Source organism: Truncatella angustata (assembly GCF_020726525.1).
Source record: "Truncatella angustata strain MPI-SDFR-AT-0073 chromosome Unknown BKA67scaffold_1, whole genome shotgun sequence".
NCBI classification, from domain to species: domain Eukaryota; kingdom Fungi; phylum Ascomycota; class Sordariomycetes; order Amphisphaeriales; family Sporocadaceae; genus Truncatella; species Truncatella angustata.
This window is the reverse complement of record NW_025763381.1, coordinates 6,988,069-7,013,113: the sequence shown is the minus strand read 5'-3', so window position 1 is coordinate 7,013,113 and position 25,045 is coordinate 6,988,069. Positions and strand designations below refer to the sequence as shown.

Below are 25,045 nucleotides of genomic sequence, written 5' to 3'. Positions count from 1 at the left end.
ATCTGTATAATTCATTACAATTGATTGACTCAGGTTGCTAGGATGCTTCCAGAACAAGTATATGGCAAAGCACACCGAAACAAGGAAAAACCTGGTTAAAATTCCAATCAACGCAGACCTCGGCAGAACAAATCGCATTTATCTAGCACAAAGAGCCGTTGTATCGGTAATTGCTAGTTCATCAGCGCTCCTTGACGAAGTGTTACGTACCGAAACAATGCAATTCAGCATTGTTTGAAGCTGGCTCTATAAAGTTTGCTCGACTGACAGTAAAGTTGGGATCTCTACGCATTGAGCAACTTATCACGATACGCCGTTTGGTCTCTAGCCTCTATCTTGCACTCCGAGTCACGGAAAATCTCGTTGTTTTAGACGCACCCGTTTGCAAGCAGGCTTGCTCATTCACTCACTGCCATGTTGGCTTCAGCATGCCTCAGAACTGTAATTTACTACGCATGTGGGTGTCGAGGCCAAAATATAGCATTCTGTAGACCTGGATGCTCTCATTCGGCCCCTGATCTGTCGATCACGCTGATCCCTTTCGGCTGCAACTCACAGCAGATCAATGGAAAGCGCCCTAGAAACGAAAACAGACCGCTAGTGCGATCCCCGGCCTGTATTATGAGGAACCCGGAGATGGAACGGTTCGTCCGCGAAGAGGACACCGCCGGATCGGAGCCGCGCTTCTCCCTCCGAGGGTTTGAAGGGCTCGGCGATGTGCTCGATCAGGTCATCCCCAAGTTTGTGGACGGCAACTTTGAAGCAGAAATAAAGGCGAGGTATAAAACTTTTCTCAACCCGGCGCCCGTGAGGATTCCTGCCCCACCTCCCATGAAAGATAAGCCAGCCCGAGACTTCGGTGTTATTGGCGATCGCCGTATCCTGTCAGCGGCTTCTATTCCCACGAAGCCTTGGGTTTTGAAGTCCGATGAAGATTGCGAGATACTCGCTTTTCGTAAATATCACCTCTACCACTCGCATAAAAATATATCGGAGCTTTTTGAGGGTTCTATTATAGAAAATGGTGAGCAGAAGGAGGACGGATACCAGATAGCGAGAGACTGGTTAAGAGAACGAAGGATGGCTCATTTGCAAGCGGTGGCCTCTTCCGTTCCCTATTCCCCTTCGGAAGAAGAAAGCCAACATCGCCGTACAGAGTATAGACGCACTTGTCTGGGGAAAAGTTCTTGGGCCACTCCTGTTCGTCTTCAATTGGCTAGACTGCGTGTGATGGTTTGAGTAGCTTTGTTGGTTCCAGGCTTGTTCAGTTTATTCCAATAGCATAGCACTGACGTACATAAAACGTGGATTCTCTATCATATCAAATGTACAAGCAAATCAAGTGAATGGTGTGAGTGTAAATGGTGAACCAACTTAGCTCCCCAAGCGAACGCTAACATCTCCTCAGTTGTCATTCTCTTGAGTCACCTTGTTATTCCATCTCACGATTACCTCCAAACGCAAAAGCCTAAATGCTCGCTTCCAAACGGTTACTGGTGCCGCAGCTGGCGGATAAAAGCTGTTTACTCCTCTTCCGAAATCTCTGACTCCACGTCGCCTGTCCCCTCGTCTTCTGAGGCTTTGATTTCACTTGATTCTCCGGTCCTAGGTACCGCGTTGGGCTTCCTTTTCCTCACACAGTAGCCAAGGGGTTCAAGTCTGTGCTCCCACCAGTCGCTGGTCTTTTTCTTTCCGTAGCTTTTGACCAGAGCTTTTTCGAGATTCTTCCACGTCTGAAGGTTGAATTCCTTTTCTTGGCGGGATTCCTGGAATTCTCTGTTGGTGTCGACCTTCTCCTTCGCAGCCATTGCTTTGACCAGAGCGGTATTAAACTTCTGTGCAGCAACAATAGCTCTAAGTTCTAGTTCTGCCAACTTGTCTTCGGCTTTGGTGGTGGCGTTGGCAGATTCGTTCAGTCTAACGCTGGCTTCGTGGCGCAAGCGTTCCAGTTCCTGTGTGTCAAGTCCTTGATGATCTAGACCCTCGAGAAGCCGCGAGTCGTTCGAGGCTTGTTTGAAAGCTTCTTTCAGCTTCATCAAGTCCTTCTTAGCCTTTGAAAATTTTCGTGCGGCGTTGGTAGCCGCGCCTTTTGCACCCGGAATTACTGTTTTCGCAGCTTCCAGCGCCACCATGTCACTGTGCCACTGCTGCATCCGCTTCTCAGGTTCGCGGATGACCTTCATCCACCCGGCACTCAGGTCGTCCAAGTCGGCCCAATCTTTCCAGTCCGGACCTTCATAGATCGAACAGTGGAGACTCGGTACTTGCGGCGCCTTTATATCCTGCCCCTTTTGGAGGGCAATCTCAACAGCCTCAACCCAAGCTTCCACCTTGTGAATCATGTACTCGTTGTCACAGTTCTGAACTGCAGCCTCATAATCTTTCCGGACTTGAGACCCTTTCCAAGTGTTGTACCAGGCTGGGCATCTGTGATACATCTCCTGAAGGAATACCTTGCGGAGATATGTGAGTTCGAAGTCACGTTTTGCACGCCAGTAGCTTGACCTAAGGGCTAGATGACCTCGCTGCTGTTCTCTAATCTCGGTCTGGTTATTGAGCGGATCGAACGGCGGTTGCCAATCTTCCCTGTCATCTTCTGGCACAAAGACAACATGATCCTTGATTTCAGGCTCCGTTGTTCGATGCTTGCCCTCATGAAGTAATGCTGGCCAATCACAAGCCAAAGTAACAGGAAGGCACGACACACAATCCCAGTCTAATATGCCTGTCAAAGTATGGGCCTTGGGATCAACAAGTATGTTATCAGCGGAGAGATTATCGTGCCAGATAATTGTCGGCTCAGTTCCCAGGTTGTTGTTTTGCTCATCTTGAATGAGGTCTTCTGCATCCGGGCAAAGAGGCTCCCAGTTTCCAAATTCTCGTGCCAGTCGTGCTTTGTATTCGGCCGAAGTCTCTTGCGCTGATATTTCCTGAAGATCCTGGTTACTTCTTACTTGGTGAGGGCTACGTTGCAGCTCATAATCTCGTCTGTGAATAGCACTCTGAACTTCGATTTCGGAGGGTGTTGTTGGAAGGGTTCGTTGTCCGTCATTCTCCGTCGTAGTGTGGTCGGCGTCTATATGAGCAGGTTGTTTACATGGGCAGGTGGTATTACTCTGTCTTTGCGGCGATATGCCGCTTTGCTGATTCCCAGTCTGATCTGAGCGTATTTCACCAGATTTTTCGTTATCTGCCTGCTCGAAATGCTTATCATCCTCTTCAGTCATATAGAAATCGCTGTCTGTATCTTCAGAGTCATCATCCTCGTCGGAATTCTGGACAGATACAGGCATAAGAGAGGATGGAAGTAGTTTGGGACTTCCAATGACTCTGACCTCATGCCCCTCTGTCTGACCTTCTTCGTCGTTTTGCTTCAGAGGTGAAAACAATGTATCATGCAATCGCCAGAGCTGAGAATCAGGCCCACTTATACCCACCATACGCCACCAGAGGTTTCGTTGCCTATCTGGCCAATGCTTGATGCTTTGGAATTGTTTCCGAAGATTTTCATGTGAAACAACAAGGCGACGGAGCGTCCACTCCTTGCTCGTTCTGAAAGGTCCATTCAATGACCCAACCTCCAATCTCTTACCCCAGAAAAGGCGCATGGAGGAGATCCTGCCGACCTGATATCTTCTTCCACGGCACGGAAGAGGGGCAGGGAAAAGGTTGCCAATTTGTCTGAAATTTTGTCGGTAAGTATCATGCGAATACTCCGCCAGGGCTTTGACAATGCGCTCTTTCGATCCTAGTGAGACTTCACGCCAACACGACGAAAGAGGTACGCCTTCGAGGCGCGTCATGAGTATCCACTCACATCCGATAGGGTTTTTTGCTGAAGAGCTATAGTCGATAACTCTTGGGACCAGGCACGTGAGGTTGGTGTTTGCTGCTGTCCACCGAAGGGCGGTCACTTCCCCTTCAGTTTTCGTTCGAGGACAGACGGGAAGCGTGACTTTCATCACATATTTTTTGCCTTCAAAGCCCACGAAGTAGAACTTGTTGTATGTGCCGTCACATATGTGCTTGACCTCATAGTCTTTGCCAGGGCCAAATCTTTGCTCCAACACCGCCTTGATGGATTCAATTCTTGGTTTCCGCTCCCATTTCACCTTGGTATCAAAGCCATTAACTTCCCACCTCAAGCCAATCTGCGGGTAATTGGGAGCATGGTCGTTTTGTGGTGTCCGATTGCAACAGAAAGGAGTGCAAGGTGTGGCCGGTTGTGAACAGTCTTGGATGTGCCTCTTAGGCGTTGTTTCATACAAGGTCTGCAAGTCACTAGCAGGGGACTGTCTTGGCTCGAATTCGTTCTTTTGGTCCATCATGAAAATATCGGCTATCGTATCGTCGAAAAGTTCATGAAACAATTCTGGACCCATACCCCCATCACCTGTCACAAAGCAGGGGTTGAAGTCTTTCTTGGGGTATGTCGGCAGGATTCTTTTAGAACGCTTTGGATGGACGATAGTGTTGAAATCGGTAGTTCTCTCCTTTTTGATGCGATGGAGACCTCTACCGGCGCCCGGTTGTGTGTGTTTTGCCTCGTCAATACCAGCCATGCATACAGCATTGCTTTCATAGGGGGGTGTGGAATACTTCACTCTCAGAACAAAAAAAGATGATATTGGATACTATAAGGAACTGCCACTGAGGGTGCTCCAGAGATCCATACAGCATCACCTGCAACCCTAGTGTTAGCTATTCCTGTATAATTCAATGGAGAGTTGGAAGGTATTATTGTCGGCGTCGTTTCAGCGTTCCAATCTAAGAAGGCGAGCGCAATCGGAGTGGTATTACCTATGTCTATGATGGGCGCTTCTTACGAGTCCAAGCTTGTGCTGCTGTCAATCTAGAGCGACAACATAACACAAGAGGGTCCGAGAAGGTAATAGATTCATGGCTCTAGCTGTGGGTTTACTGGGATTGCATCATGCGGAAGGATGCGCATTATGTATGGAGTGAAAGAAGGGCATGGAAAGTGCAAAAGCATTTGGACCAAAAATGTATCTTGTAATCAATTCAGAAGCCGCTTTAGTTACTTCGAAGCGATTGTATCCGCTGTTGTTGGCAGTAGACTTTATATACCATCAGTCCCGTTCCTTCCAGTTTTGGCGAGAGAACAAGGAGAGCAAGAGCAATGAAAATGGAGCCGGTGTACCTCCTTGCTGCCCAATAGGTGTTGGACAAAACTATAATGACAAGAGTGACGGCCAGTATGACAATGTATGGATATATGAACATCTTATCATCCTGCTGGTTAACTCTCGGGTGTCTCCTGTATAACTCCACATGTACGTTCATATTTCACATGCGACCACAACTTCTACCGGGATCCCACTATTCTTTGGAACGTATTCCGCTGGGTCTCACAATTCCCAACGACCCTACCAAATGCAGTCCAGATAGTTCGCATTTTTTAAGGGCAATCAACCAAAACTAGTATAAATACTCCACAATATACTATGCCTGTTCTTGAGTGCTCTAAGGTTCCAAGGCGGCACAGCCCATCACCAAAATGGTGCACAGGCATCGCACCTAGCATTGTTAAGCAATTCTACTCACAATGTATAAAGTCTCATAGGGTTCTATGTCCATACATAACCTGTAGACTACCTTGAGAGGTGTGGGCGGACTTGGCCCTGGAACTGGCGTTGGCTTTCTGGTAGAACAAGTCACAACCAAAGCACAGTAAACATGCTGCGGCGAAAAGTGCTTACTTGAGGAGTTCATAGTAAAACCGGGGCTTGGCATATCTCATACTATTCTGACATCAATTATCTTCACCTTCAGAATATCACACAGACAAAGAGGGAGATGGTATCGTATCTTTCATTCATATCATACAGCTCGCATTGCTCAAAGTCAAAGTCTATGTCTTTTACCTCCGAGTCAAGCAGAAGTCAAGCCCCATTTCCAGTCCTTTTTTCTGACCACAAACAAATTAGCTTGCTCCAGTGAAGTCAATCGAAGATCGATATCCTTTCTTCCGCCGCCACGCCTGCTCCAGAATGCGCTTATTTGCCAGGGTTGGAGGCGACGAAAGAGACACCCTTCTCGATGTTCTTCTTCAAGTCGGCCAAACAAGCCTCAAGGAGCTTCTGCTCGTTAGCATCAACCTCACCGATGGGCAGGATCTTCTCAACACCGTTGGGGCCGAGCTCGACCTTGGAGGCGAAGAAGTCAACACCCTGGTCCTTGTAGAGAGGGCTGTCGACGAACGAGGGCTCGACGACACCCTTCTCGCCCTGAGCAGCACGGAGAACGGAGTCAGCCATGCGGGCACCAGCCATGGCCATGGAGAGGGTAGCAGAACCGGCACCGTCCTTGGCCTTGACGACCTCGTCACCACCGAACTGAACACGGTTGACGAGCTCAGCGTTGGAGGTCAGGTCGGGGTGGTTGCTCTGGCTGAAGAGAGGGACAATGGTGACACCGGAGTGACCACCAACAACGGTGATCTTCTCATCGGCGGGGTCGGTACCCTTGAGCTCAGAAACGAAGCGGGAGGCACGGACAACGTCGAGGGTGGTGACACCGAAGAGGCGCTTGGGGTTGTAGACACCACGGGCCTTGTAGACCTCGGCGCAGATGGGGACGGTCGAGTTGACGGGGTTGGCGATGACGAGGAGGTTGGCCTCAGGAGCAGACTCGGCAGCAGCCTTGGCGAGGTCACGAACAATGGAGGCGTTGGTGTTGAACAGATCGTCACGGGTCATACCGGGCTTGCGGGGAACACCGGCGGGGATGAGGACGACGTCGGCACCCTTCAAAGCGGCAGCGAGACCGCTGGGAGTAGGCTCATAGCCCTTGACGGTGGACTTGGTGTTGACGTGAGAGATGTCGGCAGCAACACCTGACGAGGGGGGGATATGCGTTAGCAGTTGAGATGAATCGAAACCACGCGATTCAGGGAGGCTTGGGTTTGAGTGAATTGCACTTCCTAAGCAGGGGTGGAAGTGACTGCTCATGGGCAAGAGAAAATGAATCAAGATGTAAACATACCGGGTCCTCCGCGGATATCGTACAGAGCAAGCTCAGTGACTCTGGGGTTGAGCTTGAGGAGCAGGGACAGAGGCTGTCCGATACCACCAGCGGCACCGAGGACGGTGACCTTGGAGAGCTACAGTGCAAGTTGGATCAGCATTGAGGTCATTGGAGTTGGGGTTGGATGAAGTGCGAGGGTGGGAATAGCCTCGTTCGGATGGAAATAAAATAGATGGGACAGATGGAATGGGACGAAGCTCACGTTTCTTGCCGAAGCAGAGAAGGCACGTCGCTGGACGGCACCGAAGACAGCACGAGCGGCAGCCATTGTGTCTGGTATGTAAATGTGAAAGGCTTGGGACTGGAAGAAGAGGACTCCTAGACTTGGACTGTGAAGCACGGTGAGAAAATACGGAGAGAGTGAGAAGATTTGAAGTGTCGAAAGTTGCATTGGCTTCACCTAGAAAGCTTGCCGGGAGAGCACGGACGACGGGGAATAACAGCAGCAAAAAGTTACGTTAACCCGGAGTTGCGTCTCCACTCCATCTTGCGCTTGTCTCGTTCAGGTATAGCGCCTCCTTGCTCAGTTGCCTCGGACCAAGTTCGGACTCGTTAAAATATCGCATCATCAACACAAGGCATCTCGTATCAGCCACAAAAGCCACGAAGTGACAGAACTCAACCATACCTCGGTAATCGGTTGCCATCTTGATTGATGATAGTCGTGGATTCCTGCTGGCCGTTTGCTCCCCGGTTCGATTTGTTTGGGTAGTCGATTGATGACTACCCGTAGCCCGCGTTGCTATGCCCTTGCTGTGGTTGGCTTCTGAAGGCGAATATGAGAAAACTACTTCAAAGACCGCTCTCCGGTCAGGTTGCACACGTCTCTCTCAGAGCTTTATACACTACCATGGATCTAGCCAAACAAGATATTCTCGGCTTTACGGCTACTGACGCTTTGCGTAGCATTCTATGGCGTCGTGAGTTATTAGGCGTCATCACTTCTTGTGACATATATCAGTGGTTTGCTGTCTTTCATGCTTCGTTGTTGAGGACCAGGCCGTAGGGCCCCTATCACCATGCGCGAATTGTACAAAGACATTAAGCCCGTTTCTACCACTGCCGTTTTGTAGGAGATCCCGCGTCTCCCGGGCGAATTGTGTAAGAATAAGGGCCTGCGCTGAACTTGTGCCAACTCCGTCGATTTGCCTGATAGTAGAGGTCAGCATCGGCCTGAGCACGTAGAACCACCGGCCTTGTACAGAATGTGCGGGGTCTAATCACGGGTTGGTAACGTCTCTCAAATACTGAACATATACCGTCACGAACAATGGGAAAGCTATGTATGCCGACATGGTATTTGTCGGAAACCAAAATGTTTATGTGCGGAGTCTCATCCAGCAGGACGCAGCGTTTCACAACCCAAGGAGCTGAGAACCAGCCTCTCTATCCCCTACAGTTCGGATCCGACTCCTGAGGGCATTGTCATGACTGCCAACTTCATAAATGCTGGACCACGGGGCGAAGGCACGGCACGCTTCCAGCCGTTCTTAGATCTTCAACCTCTAGCGGTCAACATGTTCGCCGTTCTCTGGAAAGACATACCTACTATGGCCAACAACGGCGCCATAATGAAATATGGGTGCACTCCGGACGGCTACCATGTACCCTACGGCGTCAATCTTTATCAAGTTGATGACCAAAACTTGTTAATGTCGTCGCCTATATGAACAAGTCTATGACAACAAACACGGTACTACAAGGCGCCTCGGTTGTATGGCAACAGTCTTCTCGTTACGGACTTCGGCCACAAGTACTGGCGTCTTCTGCATTCCTCCACCGCGACGTTGCGGCATTCGCGTAAGCCATTTCCGGAATACTCGACATTTGAGAGGGGATTTGATTCTATTATATGACCTACCTCGTTAGAACCGAAATGGAAGTTCATTGACTATAAGGTAACCATACGTATGCGTTTCACTCACGGGTTTCCATGCCAACCTCCTGACGGGTAGTAGCCGCCTAGCCAGACCGTAGAGCACCGCATATGGTGATAGTTTTGACAGCAGTATTGACCTGAATTGCGCAAAGTATGCTTAGACAACAGGGGCACATGTAGACAACGAGATTGCCACTATCTGTAAATCATTGACCTTTACAGGTTTTACAGCCACAATGTGAGTGGGCTGTTCAACGATATTGTAATGAGGGATAAAGTCTGTTGTATACGTGACAATTGATATTAGAACAATCTCAGAAGCAGTTGAAAAAAAAATTTGAAAAAAAAAAAAGAGAGGCAAGATCATCGTGAATGGTTCACCGGTCTGCAAGTGCATACACACCACATGTAGAAGTCACAACTGTGACTATGACTCGACTGGATCGCATAGTCAACTTGCAGAATAGTGTTATATACACCTTACATTATATTGTACCGATGCATATCGCGTCGATGACATCTACCCTTTATATGGATTCGACTCGGACTTTACTGCACCGTATCGGAATAGTTGAAAGTAGGCCTAGCCGAGTTGGGCATGACCGGTAGCCCCTTTTGTGATAAGTTTAACATAAGGTGGTACCAGCCTCCTCGTTACCGTTTGAATTTGTAACGCTGCATACGAAGGTATCATTCATCTGCAGATCGCCCTGGGCTCTGCAGCTCCCCATTAATTGCCAAAAATGTTGATCAAATTTGTCTACATCTTGCCTGCACCTATACTTAGGTATGGTCGTACACAGGATTGTTTCGAGTCGGAGTCCCGGTCCCAGTCTGCCCGTTGTCGAGGAGGACACGGATTTTGCGGCACTCCAAATTCAATAGCAGCCAGCAAGAAAAAAAGTGCGGCGATGCAAGGGAGGTGTATTCAGTGTGTCTTGATTGCGCCGTCTTTGGAGGACATGAAAATTTGCAATAAAGAACATCTGAAACGCTTGCAACCGCATATTTTCTGTTTTCTTTCCTCCTCACAACATTTTTATACCTTTGTTCCAGATAAATTAGTGCACTGTGAAGCTCGTGGTTGGAGGCTCGTTCGGCTCCGTGGGCACTAAGCTGGTCCGGTAAGCTCTTAAAAATCCGGGGATCACTTCTACCGCTGAGATTCGCCGACGGGAAACATCTGTTCCACCGTGGTCAAACGATGACGCCGGAAAATTGAAATCAATGGTCTGTGAGGACTTTGAAAACCAATCCGATGGCCTCAAGAATGAGTTAGAGAATGCCCATGCCTGCATCTGGTGTGTGATTTCCCTGTCGGTCGAGCAATTCACGGTCCGGTGCCAAGGCCGACCGTTGGGGCTAATTTTGACCACCGCTGGAGTAGGACAATCGTTGTGACGCCATCAATGATGAAGATTACGCCGTGGAAAGACGTAGTCGAGATCTGTCGCGATTACACCCTCGTCGCCCCCAAGGCAAGATAGCTAGTCCCCCCCCCCCCTTGCAAACGGTACGGGCCGCTCCGCTTCATCGACATATTTCGCCCCGCGCAACCGTGCCCACATTGTCAAACCTCTGACTGATTTCGGCTTGGTTGAAGTGGCTTTGACGTGTGTAAGTAGAACTTAAGTAATCGAACATCGATAGTTCTGATCCTGGCCTGGGTTTGGTTTCAGAGAATGCGTCGCTCTTCTGCCCTGGCTGCCTGGGCATTGGACGCTGGACGCTGATAGCTTGTTCTCATGCCTACGGCCGATTCGATGCTCAGATTTTAGAGTATTCGGGGCAATCTTACGGTACGTGGAAGCATGCATCGCTAAACCGGGAATGACTCACGGTCCAGGCATGGAGGTGCGCGTCGTTCCTGGCCTACCTAACATCGAGCCACACGATATTACAACAGTTCTTGAATCAAGCTACTGACGGTTTCGAAAAGGATACAATATCTAACGACGATATGGGCCTACTGGGCAAAGGTTGCTGCGAAATCAAAAGCTCGTCTAGAACCGATTAGCTCCAGATGGTGGCAATAATGTCACGTATGTAGCTAGACTTGGCTCGTCCTCTCACCTCCATAATCAACTCCGTACCACCGCTCAATTTCCAAGACAAGTTCATGGCAATACAAAGATCCATAATTGGTATGTACTATAGGCTTAAGCATAACTATCTCCACAAAAGCTAGTAGCTCCAGGATCTAGCAGAGAGACACTGTCTTCAGGGTATTGTTTTCTCAGCCTCGAGCTTTCCTCGCATTAATAATGGTGTACACCAGGTCGCAAACAATAATTCCAATTTATTCCAATATTAGTTTACTAGTTCTTTATACTTACCTGCCTATTTCGGCTTGGCCATCATACACATCTATTGACTCTAATGTCAGGTGTCGCTGGCCCATTTTCGGCGCATCAGCCGCTACCTATGGCTCTCTCTTGTCTATGCGTAATCATATCATGCACGTCGAACTTCTAGCTTTCGATGCTATACGGGACATCCTACAATCAAGGCTCTTGCTGTTTCAGTTCAAAGCCCGCCATGGGTAATATTGGAATTTCGAGCATATACAACTTCCCTACTGAATTTGTTGCAAACTTGCATGTCCTTCGCAATGGCACCCTTCTTCTTAGCATGATGGAATTACCCACGGGTCTCCTTTTCACTCTGGACCCAACAGCACTAAATCCTCGGGCTAAGGTGGTAACCACCTTTGATAGCAATATTACGGCTCTCACCGGTATACCTCCGCTACCAGGGTATGACGACAACGCCCTGTATACCATTAGCGGTGGCTTACATACATCGTTTGCCTTCGAGCGAGGTAGTATGAGCGTTTATATTGTATCCCTAAACACGGGCACGATAGTCGATAGTATTCCCGTGCCAGATACGACAACCATGAATGGTTCGACGGTGCTTCCATACGAGCCGTCGAACTCTGGCCTGGGCGTCTCCGTGCGTGTGCGTATCGACGATTTTGGCAATCCTATCGGTGGCTTTGACGTCTTGGCCCGGAGCCCCGACGCCACGCAAATAATGTTCTGTCAATGATATTTGACACTGGCGACAACAGTCATGTTACCCCCACAGGAATAGTATCTTTAATATCGTGCGGGGTCTAATTAGACACAGCCAATATCGTAACTGAGCCATGCCGACTCAATGTAATATCTGAAAACAATTCCAAACGCCATTCATAACTTCCACCTGGATTTTACGGGGTGGCTGTTGAGAAACGCGAGACAGAAGGGATCGTCTCAATGTTCGAATTTCTGCTCGAGTCTGCTCCTTGATCAAGCTTAAATATTAGTGTACCACCTACTAGAATCATAGTTCCGTGGTCGCTAGATATTTTTCTTCTAACTAAATGATACATTTAGGATGAGAAACAAACGAGGCACACCCATCGCCCCAATCGGGGGCCCTTGCCGGCATGCACAGGCCCCATGATCAGAGTGTTGTTGTCCAGCCCAATGGTTACAATGTGCAGTATGTCAAACATCGGTACCGGGTCGCGGAATTCTTTGAAACTTTACTTTACGAGAGGCCACATGCTGTTTGAAGGTCAAACGGTGTTGGTGATATACACGCACCATGAGCTGAAACCGGATCTTCGTTTGACACCGATAAGGTGCATATACGCTTTGGTTCTGAGTATGACGGTGTTGTCTTTCAGTCACATCTGATCAAGCTCCAACACGGTCTGAATATTCAATACTTGATGCTGAAGCTGCTTCGCCAATGCACTCTGTGCACCGCCAATGATCACATATCAAGAAGATGGGCTAATTTCTTTTGCCCACGATTCTCCGGTCCACCATAAAAACGTTCACGCACCTATACCAATGATCTACTTATTGTCTGCTACTTGGTTGAGATGACCTCAAAAATTGGGAGTTTCCAGTCACCGCGCCATCATTCGATAATGATTACTCTTACTTTTTAAAGATCTCGGCGACGATTGTAGAAATATCATGCGGCAGGTTGTCTCAGCCTGATATGAACGGGCAGCCCCTCCGTCGGTGGCGAAATACCCTTGGCCAGGCGATAGGCGCGCTCGCCCTCAATTGTGTATTTGGGCTTGCTGAGATTCTCGCTATCCCAAGGTATTAGTCGCCAGAGAACATGTACCGCTCATATCTCTGGAATCTGGATAGAAGTAAACACTTACGACAATCTATCCCATTCTTCAAATGCGGGCTCGATATCAAGCTCTCGCACTGTGAAAAGTAAGACCAATTTGATCTCCGTCATAGCTAGTTCCTGACCAATGCAATTCATTACGCCATGTTCGAAAGGTCTGAATTGTCCCGGTTTCGACGGATGTAAAGGATCGTCCTGGGGGACGGTCCAACGCTCAGGAATAAATTCATTCACTCGAGGCCAGAGTTCCGGGTGATAATCAATCAAAGCGGTGCCAGTGACGAGCGCAAACCCATCGGTTGGCAATTTGGTGCCGTCACTGTCGGTGAAAAAGAAGCTCGGGCTTCCCTGTCTGATTGTTGCAGCGATTGGACAAACCCGAAGCACTTCTTTTGACACGGCTAGAGTATAGGGAAGGGAGTTCAGTGACTGTGGTGAACGCCGCAAAGTCTCAGCTACGGTCCGTGTATCAGTGCCAAAGACCTGATCATGTTCAACTCGCAATTTCTTTAAGACATCTGGGTGGCTTGGCAAGTAGTGGAAGGCCCAGGCGATGGTGGTAGCCGTGGTGTCGTGGCCGGCGAACAGGAACAACCTCGTCATACCGAATACGTCCTCGATCACATCGTTGCTCGGCGCGATTTTCTTTGCACCTTGGGACTCGCTGCTGTACTCCTTCATGGCAAGCTGAACCACGGTCTTTTGTGTTGTAGACTGCTCGACTCCTATCAGGTGCTTGATGCGTGGAACCAGGATTCGGCGAAGTTCTTGAGTACATTGCCATTCTTCCAGTCGGTGGAACGGATTGAGTCTCTTCGGCAGGTTAAGTAAGGAGTGAAAGTAGAAGTGCTTTTCCCCCAGCGTTCTGAGTGCAGTCTGTAGACCCGTTGGCCCAGTAGTCTGCTCATTTAGACGAAGGTCTCTATTCACCCGTCAGCGTTCATCCTCATATGAGGGTTACGAATGTTTAACGAACAGAACTACTCGACCAATGATATCAAATGTAAGATCAACTGTCTTTGGAAACAACGGGAAGACAGAGCCCCAGCTTCCGTCGCTTGTCGTTGAGGCTTTAAGATTTTGCACGAAGACCTCGATCTCCTCAATGACTGCTGGCATATGTGACTGGATGTTTCGCAGCGAGAAGCCGGGAGCGAGGCGTGATCGCCAGAGTCGGTGCTGTGCACTATCGAACCACGTCAAGTTTCTTGTTCCCGCAATGGCTCTAATAAAATGCTTTATCATGGGGTGACGAGGGGGATTCTTCTCTAGAACAAGTTCTTGGCACATCCCTGGATCCAATATCATTGCCATGGAGTCACGAACCGGCCAAAGGTCGATATACATAATCGAAGGACATTCCTTAGCGTCGGGAAAGAACTCTCGCCATCGTTGAATGATGTAAATCTGTACATAGTGCGGGTTTGCGTCCGGGGGAAATCGAGCCCTCGCCCCGCCCAAGACCTTGAGGTGGCCCCAAATGAATGAATGAGGTTCGAGTATAGCCTAGGCATTCTCCAAGTCAGCGCTTCTCGTTATCATGAGATGTGGGTGAGCTCCAGTGATGCTCAAAATCGAGAATAATACTAGTGAACTTTGATGGAATTTTATAGCTTCTCAGAGACTACGGAGACTGGTCTTGTATGAACAACAAGGAAGATACAGTTGTTCGGTGTATCGCCCTGTTAGTAGGAGATGGCTACCACTTACTATGCCCTGCGCCTTCAGTCGCCGGAATCTCAAGCGGGTCCGTATGCCTTCATACATGAATAGCGCTACTTTCCCCAGGATTACGGCAAACACTGCGCTAAGGACCAGCTGAACGCTGTTCCCTGAGCCCCATTGTTCAGAGACTTTGAAAACGGCCATCTGTACTGCGGTCAAAGAATAAACTGGCGGTTTTGAAATGAAGGGCGTCTGATCAGTATAGTCAAATTGCATGCAACACACTTTTGACGTCTACTGGCCATCGCAGGGATAATATCGACGACACTAACCTTAGGTTAATCGATTACGAGCTGCATGCCTCAGTTGGTCCAGCAAACTGCCGCTTGTGGTGGGCCGCGTACCTAGCTAACCCAACCTTAGGTATGCATGCGTCCTGTATGCAAGAAATCAAATCGGTAGTAGAATTCGTAGTTAGTTTACCAATCACAGTATTTCAAATCCCCCAAAGCGGAGTAGGGTGTAACGGAGATTTAAATGCCAATGGTATTCTCTGTATACAATATTGATTCCTGCCAGAATCCGACAAACCAAATCCTACTCGCGTGATCGTTACAAAAACAGTCATTACATTTCTGATAAGTTAATCAGACATCGTGAGACCTTTCGTCTCAGGGCAGAGATTATGGTACAAACCGCCGGTTTTCGCCCCCACCTTTATCGGAAGGTCGCCCTGCTCAGACGCTTATTATCCGGCTGTTCATACCCAGTTATGACATCCCTGGGAGGCTTAAAATAATCCGACAGTCTCTTCGCCCCGGTTGTCTTTTTCCTGAGATCTTTCGAGGGAGACTCGTAGTTCAGGTCGTTATCTCCTCCAATGTTGTAAGATCGCCGCTTCCTGCTATCTGATTGATAGCTATAGTGGCTCGATCTCTTCCAGGCATCGTCCATTTTCTTTGACGCAGACCTTTCCTTTTTACCAGCCCCGAAAGTGCCGGATCGTTGTAAAGAGGACGAATTCAAATAGTCCGCGTGGATTGGAGGGATATTTTTATTTTCAGGCCTAGTAATAGCCGCGCGCCACATTTCATTTGATTCTTGACGATCTCGATCAAGTGCCTGCTGAACGAAACGCTGGTAGTCAGACGATTCCTTTGGTTCTTCGGATATCTGTTGATACTCCTCCGCAAGCGGGTGCGATTGTCGTTTCTGTCGACTGTGCCGACGTCGAGTTGGCGTGGGTGGCGGCTGCAAGGTGTTATTCATGCCCGTTTCGTTGACGCCGAATGAGCTTTCGCTGTCCACGTTAGATCCTTCCAAGGTCGCAACCGTGAAGCGCCGCTGCTCATCACGATAGTAGTCGTCAGAGAAGTAAGATTGCGGTCTGCTATCGTCTGTTTCCGCCGGCGGTGATAGTTGGGCCAACATCTGCGATAGTCGCCTCGCTTCTTCTTCGTTGACCAAGGTCGAATATCGGTCTTTCAGGCTATGGGATACAGGCATACGCGAGGTATCTCGAGCTGCATGCGTTGGGACATAGATTTGTGACTGTCTTTTGTTCTCCCCGGAATTGATCTTCGCGTCAATACGAGAATGACCAAGCCGACTTGATTCAGACACAGTGCGATCGTACGCCACTTGCGCTATTTGTTCCGGTCGACCTCCATTATAGGCAATCACTCTCTTCTCACGTATCCGTACTGGTACAGCTTGCGTTTGTCCGTTGGTTTCTGGATGCTTATTACGCCGGTTTTGTCGCCCCAGGAGTTTGGAAAAGAAACCCTGCGTATCCTGTGCTAGATTGCCTGAAGCCGCACCATCTTTCTCGTGCTTCTTAGACTGACGGCCCCGAGATTTCAGTGCTTGCGACGGCAGCATACCTTGGACTTGAGATATTCGTTTATTTTCAGTCAAGTCCAGCGATGGCGGCCGTTTGGTTGTCCGTAATTTGCCGATTATCGTACGCAAGCCACTTCCATGTCTCGAGGCATTACTTTCAGCCGTCTTCTGGTGGGTCGTCATTTTTATGAGCGGTTTTCTGAGGATCCGATTCCCTCAGGAATCGCGATATAATAATACGTCGGCAGGCTTCCGACAGGATCTCCTGCGATGTGACTGGACTGTGGAAGTCATGAGAGGGAGATTCGGACAAGCTCTCTCGCGCAGCTGATGACGTTGGTCGCACAACGATGTCAGGGCTCCATTAACAACGGTAAAGAGTAAACACAATGTGCATTTTTTCCTGATTGCAAGGGATACTCCAGATTTCTTTAAGTCTGCCATGAGTCGCAAATTTGGCGTCGTAGTCTAGCTTTGGCTAAATCACTTTTGTCAGACCATCTACATGTGGTAGGCTCCCGCCACTGAGCATAATTATAAAAGCTATCCATACAAAATCGTCATGGGCAGTCCGAATGACAGATCTCCACACACCCATCCCCGAATCTGCATGCACTGTCGAAGACATGTTGGGTTCCTAGGACACGCAGCTACCCACATATCTGCCTCAGCTTGCATGGTTACATCAGATGCTGCAAAGCCAACCAGCCCCCGCGTTTTCAGCTTCCCCAAAGACAGACCCAAGCCAATGCTCGAACCTCGATCTGATTATACCCGATGCGACAGTAACTTGTATCTTCGTATATTTAGTCTGCAGTCTATCTTCTGTTCCTTACAGGACTGCTTACAGGACTGATTGTTCAGCAGAAGAACTACTACGCTTGGACCGACAACTGTGTATCCATCCATATTGCCGATCTCCGAAGCCCCGTGGCGCTCGCTAATGTAGTCAGATTACATGGATCATAATCGCACAGTAGCAAGCGGCGCCGATACCAAGTACATACTACTGCGTTTTAGTGTGAAATACTACAATCTAGATCGCCTATTGACCTCGGTATTCAGCGAGTATGGCGACAGAAAAATCATCGGTCTGTTATCTTCTCGTTTTCCGACAAAGGAAATATGAGCAGCAATAGAGTTTCAGCAAGTCTGAACCTTGAGATGTGACATGCAACTTACAGGTTTGGCACTCGCTACCAACTTCAATCTTTCAATTCAACTGAGTGGGTTCTAAAATCTGCGAATTTTTCAAATTATTTTTCAAAAGAGAGTAGCAATCTCCTTGCGAAGTAGGTGCCAAAGTTCAAAGCGACGTAATATATGTAAATCTCGAATCTATGAAAACTCGTCATTCGGACATGCATTGAGGTTCATGGTTTACTGTAGTGGAATGCTGAAATGTCATTCTATATTCCGCTGATGGACGCAGGAGACTAACCAGTACAATAGATCGCACAGTGTAGTTGATGGCATCCTATGAGAACACGATGAAATGAAGAGGTAAAGGATCAATTTTCTGCTACCTCCCTCCATACTGTACAACCTCTATATTCAGCACTCCACATAAACCATTTTGACCCTAAGGATGTGTTTTCCCACTCTCTAACGCCAATGCTGAGATAGGGCAAACCCATATCCAGCAGTTCTGTATTGAACACCTGTGCCGAGTTACACCTTGAATGTAATTCTGCGTTTAGGACAAGGGGATGGTGGTTTGAAGCTACAAGAAAACCTTTAGACTCGCATGGTCCTAGTGCCAACCTCGCCCTCCTCTTCGCCGCGCTCGTCAAGCGCCGCAGTTTCTGTGGCATTACTGACAACGCTCTCCCTACGTCCGTTACCATTGGCCATTCCTTGAATGCCCAGAACAACCTCACCAACTCTTCTCAATACGGCAAGGAGCGCGCCTCGCAAATCAGCGCTGACTTCCTTTGCCAGCAATTCAACAACAAGCGGATAAAATGCATGCACATGCTCTTCAAACTCTTTCTCTGGCCATGTGGAGTATCCTTCCAGGACATCGACGACGACTGGTCGCCAGGCGACGATGTTGCGTTGCTGTGATTCTTCCTCCAATGCGATGTAGCCTTTGATGACATCCTTGCAAAGAGGAATCAAAGCCTTCTCTACCTCTGGTCTGCTCTCCGCCCGTGACGGTGAGGTGTCACCGAACATGCGGAAGAGAATTTGTATGTACGTTGCTGCTGACCCGCTTTCTTGTTTGAGTAGGTTTGGCGGCTGCTTCATGAACCCCTCACGCCAAAGACGCATTCGTAGCTCCTTGTCGTTATTGAAGCGACGGGCGAACATGAATGATTTCTTGAGCAATGCCATCAGTCGCAGAAGTTCCATACTAGGGATCTGCTTGTAGACATCATCATTTGAAAATAGCTCGTTTACCGTCTCAATCATGAGGAGCTGGAGCACGCATCGAGAAATGATACGGTTAAAGAAGCGGCGCCGCGCGGCCGTCACAACTACTGGTTGTTGTTGGAGATTTGATGAGGGCTTGTAATCTTCTAGCGGAATCTGAGCAGCGGGAGCAGTTGGAGTCTTAAGTGCCTCGTCGACACTGGCCACAGAGGGCGCTGAAATTGTTGAGGAATCAGATCCAGAGGGCATGCCGTTCTTATCCGAACCATTGATTTTAAGAGATTTCTCATCGGCTGACTCGTCCGTCGGTGTAAGTGGCACCTCGAATCCAAGCCCATTTGGTGGCGGGGACAGTGTTGATGGCGTTGCTGGTGTGTTGATGGTCGTTGCCGAGAAGAGCTGATAAGCGGTAGTCCTTTCGAAAAGCTCGCAGAACGCGCCGACAATTTTCGCCCAGTGCTCACCATTAAACTTGGTAACATTTTGCAGGATGAGCTGCTGCAAGCAGTTGCTGCCTATCCTTGCAATTGTATCGTTTTCCTGACAAATACAGAGAGCCAGAAGTTCTAAGAAACGATCGAGCATATACTCTAATGCATCGAAGTAGTGAGTAAATAGCACAATCATGTTCCGCAGAGCCTGAATCATGGTAGTCGATAACCATACGGACAGATCTTCAGTGTTCAATGCATTGGATAATTCTGGTCTCGATCGCAAAACCATGAAGATAGGGTAGAGCTGTTGGCGCCACAGTATGTCCCAGAAGTCGGATGGGAAGCCGCCACCATACTTTAGCAGTGCCTCGAAGAAATAATTCAGGGCATTCGACCGTACCTCGAGATCTTCGCCAGTCATTAGCACGTCATGGAAGGCGAACAGAACAGGAAAAAAGAAACCCTCTTCTACAGACGTCCCGCTCTGCTTTCTAGAGAGTACATCTGCGGACTTTTGACCATTGACATCAGACACGCCTGCCTGGTTGTACCTCTCAGACAGTGGGCATTCGGGAGTCTTGAGCATGCGAGGGATGATGGACTTGAGTGTCTCCATAGCCTGCAAGCTCTTCTTCTGGAACTTGATATTCTTTGAAAACTCAGTCAGACAGACAATCAGATCGGTGAAAGCACCCTGCGAGATAACAACACCAAAGCGAGTTCTGTAAACCAGAGTGACGTTTTCGAAAGCCAAGGCCACGATGGATTCATGTGGATCTCGTGCAGCAACGGTGAACACGCCAAACATGGTTCTCCAGCCAGATCGGATGTTCTCACCACGTGCTTGGATCATTTGGATCAAGCATCGTAGCGCCATATCTTTGACAGTAAGGTTGCTGGAGTTGGAGATGACGTGTTCGAATGGTTTTAGGAAGTCCTTTTGGAACTTGAAACCGGGCAGCTCCTCAAATTCCATGAAACGCATAGATAGCTGCCTGAGAGAATCTAGAGCGAAATAGACAATAGCGGTATTGTTATGGCAGCCGACCTTGTTGAAGTGCTCTCCGAGCACAGCCCAGATGCTAGTCCATTCGAAACGTACACGGGTCATGTTGTAATAACTGATCTCAACGATTTTCTGCAAACTGTATGTTCGTGGGGAGTCGTTGGATCCGGAGACTTTGATCTCGTCCCAACTGACCTCGGTCAAGGCCTGGGCAAAGTGTACGATTGCCTCGCCGTTCAGGTTGGCAGTGTTACTGAATATCCGGTCGATTCCCTTAATGACCTCGTCGGACCTGCTTTCAAGTGCAATCTCGGTCGAAACTCCTTTGGGTGCTGTGTTAGACCGGCCGCGCCGCCTGGTCGAGGCTGTCGACTTCTTTGAATCGCTAGTGTTCGTCCTCTCAAGTGGTATGAACCGAGCTTTTGACACGTCGGGAATCGCACCTTCGTCTACTCCGCCGGAAATTAGTTGTAACCTGTCGAGCTGACTGATACACATAAGGATGTCTTTCCAGGACTCTTTCAAGAAGTTGCCTTCCGTCTGCCCTAATTCAAGGATAACCCGTAGCGCCTCTACATTCTTTGCATGGACCTCCTGAGGGTTATTGAGGTTGGTGGCGTTCTTGACAGCGGACATAAAGGCTTCGCGTGGGGTCGAAAGCTCGAACAAGCAGGATATCTTGATTGCTTGCTTCATGCCATCTAAGCATAAGCGATTGACCTCAAGATTTTGCGACTTTTGCATCTGGTTCGCAAGAGCTGAGAACATGGACATCCAGACCACATCGAACATTGGCCCTACGTGTTTGAAGGAGGTTGCTGGTATGAACTTGATGCCAGCTTTCGCAGCACTGCGCCGTTGGTTCTTGAAGAGAGTTTTGAAGAGTTGCTCGGAGCGCAACGCAATTTCTTCCGACTGCTGCACGTAGGCCTCCCGCTGCAAGTCGCGCCCAACATTGGACAAAGCCTGACCAAGACCAGCGGCAAAACCACTCGACGAAGCAGCTGGCAGAGTGCCGGCCATTGCGGCAGCTTGTCGCTCGCTCTTGAGCACAATCTCCTCTCTTGCGATCTCATCGTAGATGGCATTTAAATACTCTTCAGGAAGATCAGCATTGTCATTTATACCCCTGTTGTTCTTGATGAAGTCCTCCTTGGTCATCCGTTTCTTGACCTGAGCGCTATAAAGATCTGTATTAAGCAGAATGACAGAATATGCCAGCACGTAGGCAGTATCTGCGTTGGCAAAGGCAATTGGGTTGCCCATCACGTAGCGATTAGCAAACTTGAGCATGAATCGATCAATCTTCTGAGCTTCACCAGGGAGTCGGAAGGATTGTAGGAATTGTCGAAGGGAGTCAACGAAGCGTCTTTTGGTGAAATCCATTGAATCGACGAATGCATGCATGATTTCGATGTTCTTGGCATCACCCTCGCCCAAATATTCACCAATCTGTGTCTTATCGAGTTGTTCATGGGTCAGGAGGAACTTTGCAATCTCTTCTGGGCTATCATTGGCAATGAAGCCCTCCTGTAGGAAGATTTTGATACCCTTCTTGGGTTTCTCGTTGAAAAGACGTATAGCCTTCGACATGGCTGTTTTCCTTGCCTTCTCTTTCTCCAACTGCGCCGGATCGTCTTCTAGCAGGGGAGTAGATGGCGGCAAAGGGGTGTCCATTCGGGAAACGCTGTCGCTGATAGAAGGATCTATCGACTCTCGGATGTCATCAGTCGAACCCCTATTCTCGCCGTTGCTAGCACTTTGGCTAATATCTGGACGACCAACCATAGACCAGTTCACTAAAGCTCGCAGCGCATCAACCAGGGAATCAAGAGCAGTTCTCTTGATAGCGTACTCCTTAGGCACGTCAGGCTCAGGCTCGTTGGGTGGCACAATATGCACGACCGTCAAAGGCGGAGGCAACATGCCTTTGAGCTGCCACTCGGAATTGTGGCTCAAGTTTGAGCTCTTTTCTTCATAAAGTTGTTCTTGAGCTGGTGTTACAGCAACAGGGGCCGTGGCAAATTTTGACAGGTCCTCAATGATGGTTTGGAAAATGTTGTTGACAACGGTCCTATCACAATCATAGTTGAGGTAGAGCTCCACCAAGCCCCTCGGGTCGCCACATAGGCGATTCAGAATGCCGAGAAAGTATAGCTTCTGGTTTATTGGTGCTCCTCTTCGAGCCAGAAGGGCAAGGTACACCTCGTTCAAGAACACCTCTATCTCTTTCTGGGCAGGATCATGTTAGTCATAGTAGATGAGGCAGTGAGAGCATTGCGAGACTTACCTTGAAAGGCGCCCGCATGAACTTCAGCATCAGCCAGAATATCTCGCAGCAGACTTCGAAAACACGGTCAACGGAACTGGCTCCGTTCCGTGTAATACTCAAACATAGATAATATTTAATCGCTTGCAGGAAGTTGGTGGAATCATTGGTCTTGGTGTTGGTTATAGTACATAATGGAGAAGTGAAGACGTGAATATGGTTGTTGAGGAGCGTACGAATAAGGTGAAGTGAGATCAGCTTTGAACGCATAGGCTGGCCACGCAAGTCGTACAGCTGATCGGGGGGAAGGATCTTAGTGGAGAGGTTGCAGAAAGACCGGAAGACAAGGTAGGCGTCTCGGATGTAGACTTCGTCTTCGGCGTCCAGCGATTCGGCTGTATCCTCAGGCGTGTTCTCACCTTCAGCTTGGCCCGATACACTGCTAGCTCCGTTCTTGGGTTTCAATTGTGTGACCATGGTTGGGCCATCGCCGAGGTTCGAGTCGTCGAAGCTCTTCCTATGCTCAAGATCTTTCAGGGTGAGCTTGCCGGCAGCACCATCCTCATTGGCGTCTTCTGGCGGAGAAGCGTCGGATCCCGGGTCAACTGATGCGGCGTCGACTTGGCCATCCTTCTCGTCTGCGCCCTCGCTCTCCTCCGCGGCATTGTCATCTTCGTCTCCCCCGGCAATCCCGTTTACTGATTCGGGAGCTTCAAATGTCCCATTGCTCGAGTTGTTCTTCAGCTTGGACAGGTTCAGGCGCGCCTCTTTCATGTGCAGCCTTGACTTGACTCGCTCAAAGACCATGCCGACCATCTGAGTCAATGTTCCTTGGGCAGCCTGCTGAGTATCGGTGCTTCTGGAGAGCAGGAAGACATTGTAGACCTGACGTACAGCCTTGAGCAGACCAGCACCGTGGACAACAATCTTATCATTGAGCACAGCAGCTAACAGTGCCTGGACAATGTGGCGTTGGACATCGACAACCGTGGTTTCACCCTGGAAGCAATCGCATATAGTGTCGATAGCGCGGTCGATCAAGGGGGCTCGTTCGGTGCCATCCTCCTGGGTTGTGGTGGAGAAGTACGATGATGATATGAGCTTGCCGATGCAGTCGAGGGCGATGTTGATCAGCTGTGCACTGTTTGTCTTGGTAGCCAGCTGCAGCGGCGCAAACACAATGTCGGGATCTGGTAGCTGGGACTGATTCTGGCCCTCCTTGACAGCTTTCAGGGCCTTCTCTGTCAACTCGACCAGCTGCTTGTTCCGCTGGGCATCCTTGGAGGCGTGCAGGGCCTCGAGTGAGGACACGACGAAAACAAGAGAGCTCATCGTGGCCGCGAACTCGGCAAGGCCATCGAATGTGTTGCGTAAGTAGGGGAGGTATTCTCTGTCGTCGTCCTAGCGGCAGGTTGGTCCCTGAATACTTACTAAATGGATAGCTGGGGGGGTGGAGGACTGGATTAGGTGAGCCTGCGTAATGCTAGGTTGGTACTAACTGGAGGTAGCCAATCTACGGTAGCTTGGGAATCGTTAAATAAGCTGGCAACTTTTTTGAAAGTACTTACCACGTTGACATGTAGGCAGAGGGTAATGTGGGGCCAAGATCTTTCACGCTCAAATTGTATGGAAGTGCTTTTACAGCACCCAGGGCACCCTACATGAGCCAGTCTGGTGCCTCATTAAACCTACACCGTAGACTAATCTTAGTACCTCATTATCTTACCCCTAACATTGTGGCAAAGAAAACAGCAGCAGTTCGTTTTGCAACATCATATCTGGAGTACGAAGGCCCGACGGGTTTGTTGAAATGATTCACGAGAGCTGCAATTCGTACTAGACTAGACGAGTAGATAGAAAAGGCCAACCCCGAAATGTCCGAGATGTGTCTTCTATCGAGCTCTTCGTCCGTGCCATTCAGGAACATCGTTGCCTGGCTGTTTATTCATTGCTCAAACTCTCGGATGGTGAAGCGACAAATCAAAGTTAATACTCACACCAAAGGTAATTCCATATCCATACGGATCCGTATACTTTGCAGCCTTGGAAATGCGTTCCATTCGGGCCCTGGCAGATACTTAGTTAATAAACTCAGTTGGCCCAGGGGATCAGGGGTCAATGCTTTCTCGAAGCTCTGGACTCGCGCATGTTCGGATGTGGTTCGGTCCCTACATGGTCCGAATCGAAACGCTGCGTATGTGGGCGTAGACAGACATGGGCATGGGCATGGGCATGGGCAAGTGGCGCATACAAAAAGTTCACGGATATTATAAGTAACCTTATTCCTAATGTACTTCTCATAATGCTGTACGGGAACAACCTCCCAAGATCACTGCAGTCGGCAACTCTGGCATGATATGGTGGGACAGGCAAGGGTACATTAA

At 49.0% G+C, this 25,045-nt stretch overlaps 9 protein-coding genes across 9 annotated transcripts; 3 read left to right on the top strand and 6 right to left on the bottom strand.

Annotated features, from left to right (window-relative positions):
• Positions 1-428: 428 nt before the first annotated feature.
• BKA67DRAFT_531123 (uncharacterized protein) lies at positions 429-1,239 on the top strand (the record flags this gene model as incomplete). The annotated part of the gene is made up of 2 exons (XM_046099339.1): positions 429-457; positions 492-1,239. The coding sequence occupies 2 exons, from the start codon at positions 429-431 to the stop codon at positions 1,237-1,239; spliced, it is 777 nt and encodes a 258-aa protein (XP_045965178.1).
• A 284-nt stretch (positions 1,240-1,523) lies between these two features.
• On the bottom strand, positions 1,524-4,562 carry BKA67DRAFT_668012 (uncharacterized protein; the record flags this gene model as incomplete). Its single annotated transcript, XM_046108627.1, has 1 exon — positions 1,524-4,562. The coding sequence occupies one exon, from the start codon at positions 4,560-4,562 to the stop codon at positions 1,524-1,526; it is 3,039 nt and encodes a 1,012-aa protein (XP_045965177.1).
• A 526-nt stretch (positions 4,563-5,088) lies between these two features.
• BKA67DRAFT_549983 (uncharacterized protein) lies at positions 5,089-5,665 on the top strand. The gene has a single exon (XM_046101622.1). It carries the CDS (start codon positions 5,198-5,200, stop codon positions 5,441-5,443), a length of 246 nt encoding a protein of 81 aa, XP_045965176.1. The 5' UTR covers positions 5,089-5,197; the 3' UTR covers positions 5,444-5,665.
• Positions 5,666-6,017: 352 nt separating this feature from the next.
• Positions 6,018-7,315, bottom strand: BKA67DRAFT_654187 (malate dehydrogenase-like protein; the record flags this gene model as incomplete). Its single annotated transcript, XM_046106517.1, has 3 exons — positions 6,018-6,856; positions 7,006-7,123; positions 7,250-7,315. 3 exons carry the CDS (start codon positions 7,313-7,315, stop codon positions 6,018-6,020), a joined length of 1,023 nt encoding a protein of 340 aa, XP_045965175.1.
• A 334-nt stretch (positions 7,316-7,649) lies between these two features.
• BKA67DRAFT_549979 (uncharacterized protein) lies at positions 7,650-8,571 on the bottom strand. The gene has a single exon (XM_046101621.1). It carries the CDS (start codon positions 8,214-8,216, stop codon positions 7,986-7,988), a length of 231 nt encoding a protein of 76 aa, XP_045965174.1. The 5' UTR covers positions 8,217-8,571; the 3' UTR covers positions 7,650-7,985.
• Positions 8,572-11,464: 2,893 nt separating this feature from the next.
• Positions 11,465-11,977, top strand: BKA67DRAFT_654186 (uncharacterized protein; the record flags this gene model as incomplete). Its single annotated transcript, XM_046106516.1, has 1 exon — positions 11,465-11,977. The coding sequence occupies one exon, from the start codon at positions 11,465-11,467 to the stop codon at positions 11,975-11,977; it is 513 nt and encodes a 170-aa protein (XP_045965173.1).
• Positions 11,978-12,613: 636 nt separating this feature from the next.
• Positions 12,614-15,125, bottom strand: BKA67DRAFT_549974 (cytochrome P450). The gene is made up of 4 exons (XM_046101620.1): positions 14,780-15,125; positions 14,046-14,575; positions 13,098-13,991; positions 12,614-13,022 (listed from the first exon to the last, which is right to left on the bottom strand). Exons 1-4 carry the CDS (start codon positions 15,008-15,010, stop codon positions 12,899-12,901), a joined length of 1,779 nt encoding a protein of 592 aa, XP_045965172.1. The 5' UTR covers positions 15,011-15,125; the 3' UTR covers positions 12,614-12,898.
• Positions 15,126-15,255: 130 nt separating this feature from the next.
• Positions 15,256-16,949, bottom strand: BKA67DRAFT_73223 (uncharacterized protein). Its single transcript, XM_046109398.1, has one exon. It carries the CDS (start codon positions 16,757-16,759, stop codon positions 15,452-15,454), a length of 1,308 nt encoding a protein of 435 aa, XP_045965171.1. The 5' UTR covers positions 16,760-16,949; the 3' UTR covers positions 15,256-15,451.
• A 1,364-nt stretch (positions 16,950-18,313) lies between these two features.
• Positions 18,314-23,993, bottom strand: BKA67DRAFT_509653 (Sec7 domain-containing protein; the record flags this gene model as incomplete). Its single annotated transcript, XM_046097256.1, has 2 exons — positions 18,314-22,624; positions 22,683-23,993. The coding sequence occupies 2 exons, from the start codon at positions 23,991-23,993 to the stop codon at positions 18,314-18,316; spliced, it is 5,622 nt and encodes a 1,873-aa protein (XP_045965170.1).
• Between the last annotated feature and the right edge of the window lie 1,052 nt (positions 23,994-25,045).

Excerpts from the sequence above, each read along its gene's own strand:
- BKA67DRAFT_549983 (XM_046101622.1), top strand. The coding sequence starts at position 5,198 with ATGACAAGAGTGACGGCCAGTATGACAATGTATGGATATATGAACATC.
- BKA67DRAFT_549979 (XM_046101621.1), bottom strand. The coding sequence starts at position 8,216 with ATGCTGACCTCTACTATCAGGCAAATCGACGGAGTTGGCACAAGTTCA.
- BKA67DRAFT_549974 (XM_046101620.1), bottom strand. The coding sequence starts at position 15,010 with ATGCAATTTGACTATACTGATCAGACGCCCTTCATTTCAAAACCGCCA. Across the intron at positions 14,576-14,779 it reads GACTGAAGGCGCAGGGCATA|GCTATACTCGAACCTCATTC; the intron begins GTAAGTGGTAGC and ends GAGAATGCCTAG. Across the intron at positions 13,992-14,045 it reads ATCATTGGTCGAGTAGTTCT|AGACCTTCGTCTAAATGAGC; the intron begins GTTCGTTAAACA and ends ACGGGTGAATAG.
- BKA67DRAFT_73223 (XM_046109398.1), bottom strand. The coding sequence starts at position 16,759 with ATGACGACCCACCAGAAGACGGCTGAAAGTAATGCCTCGAGACATGGA.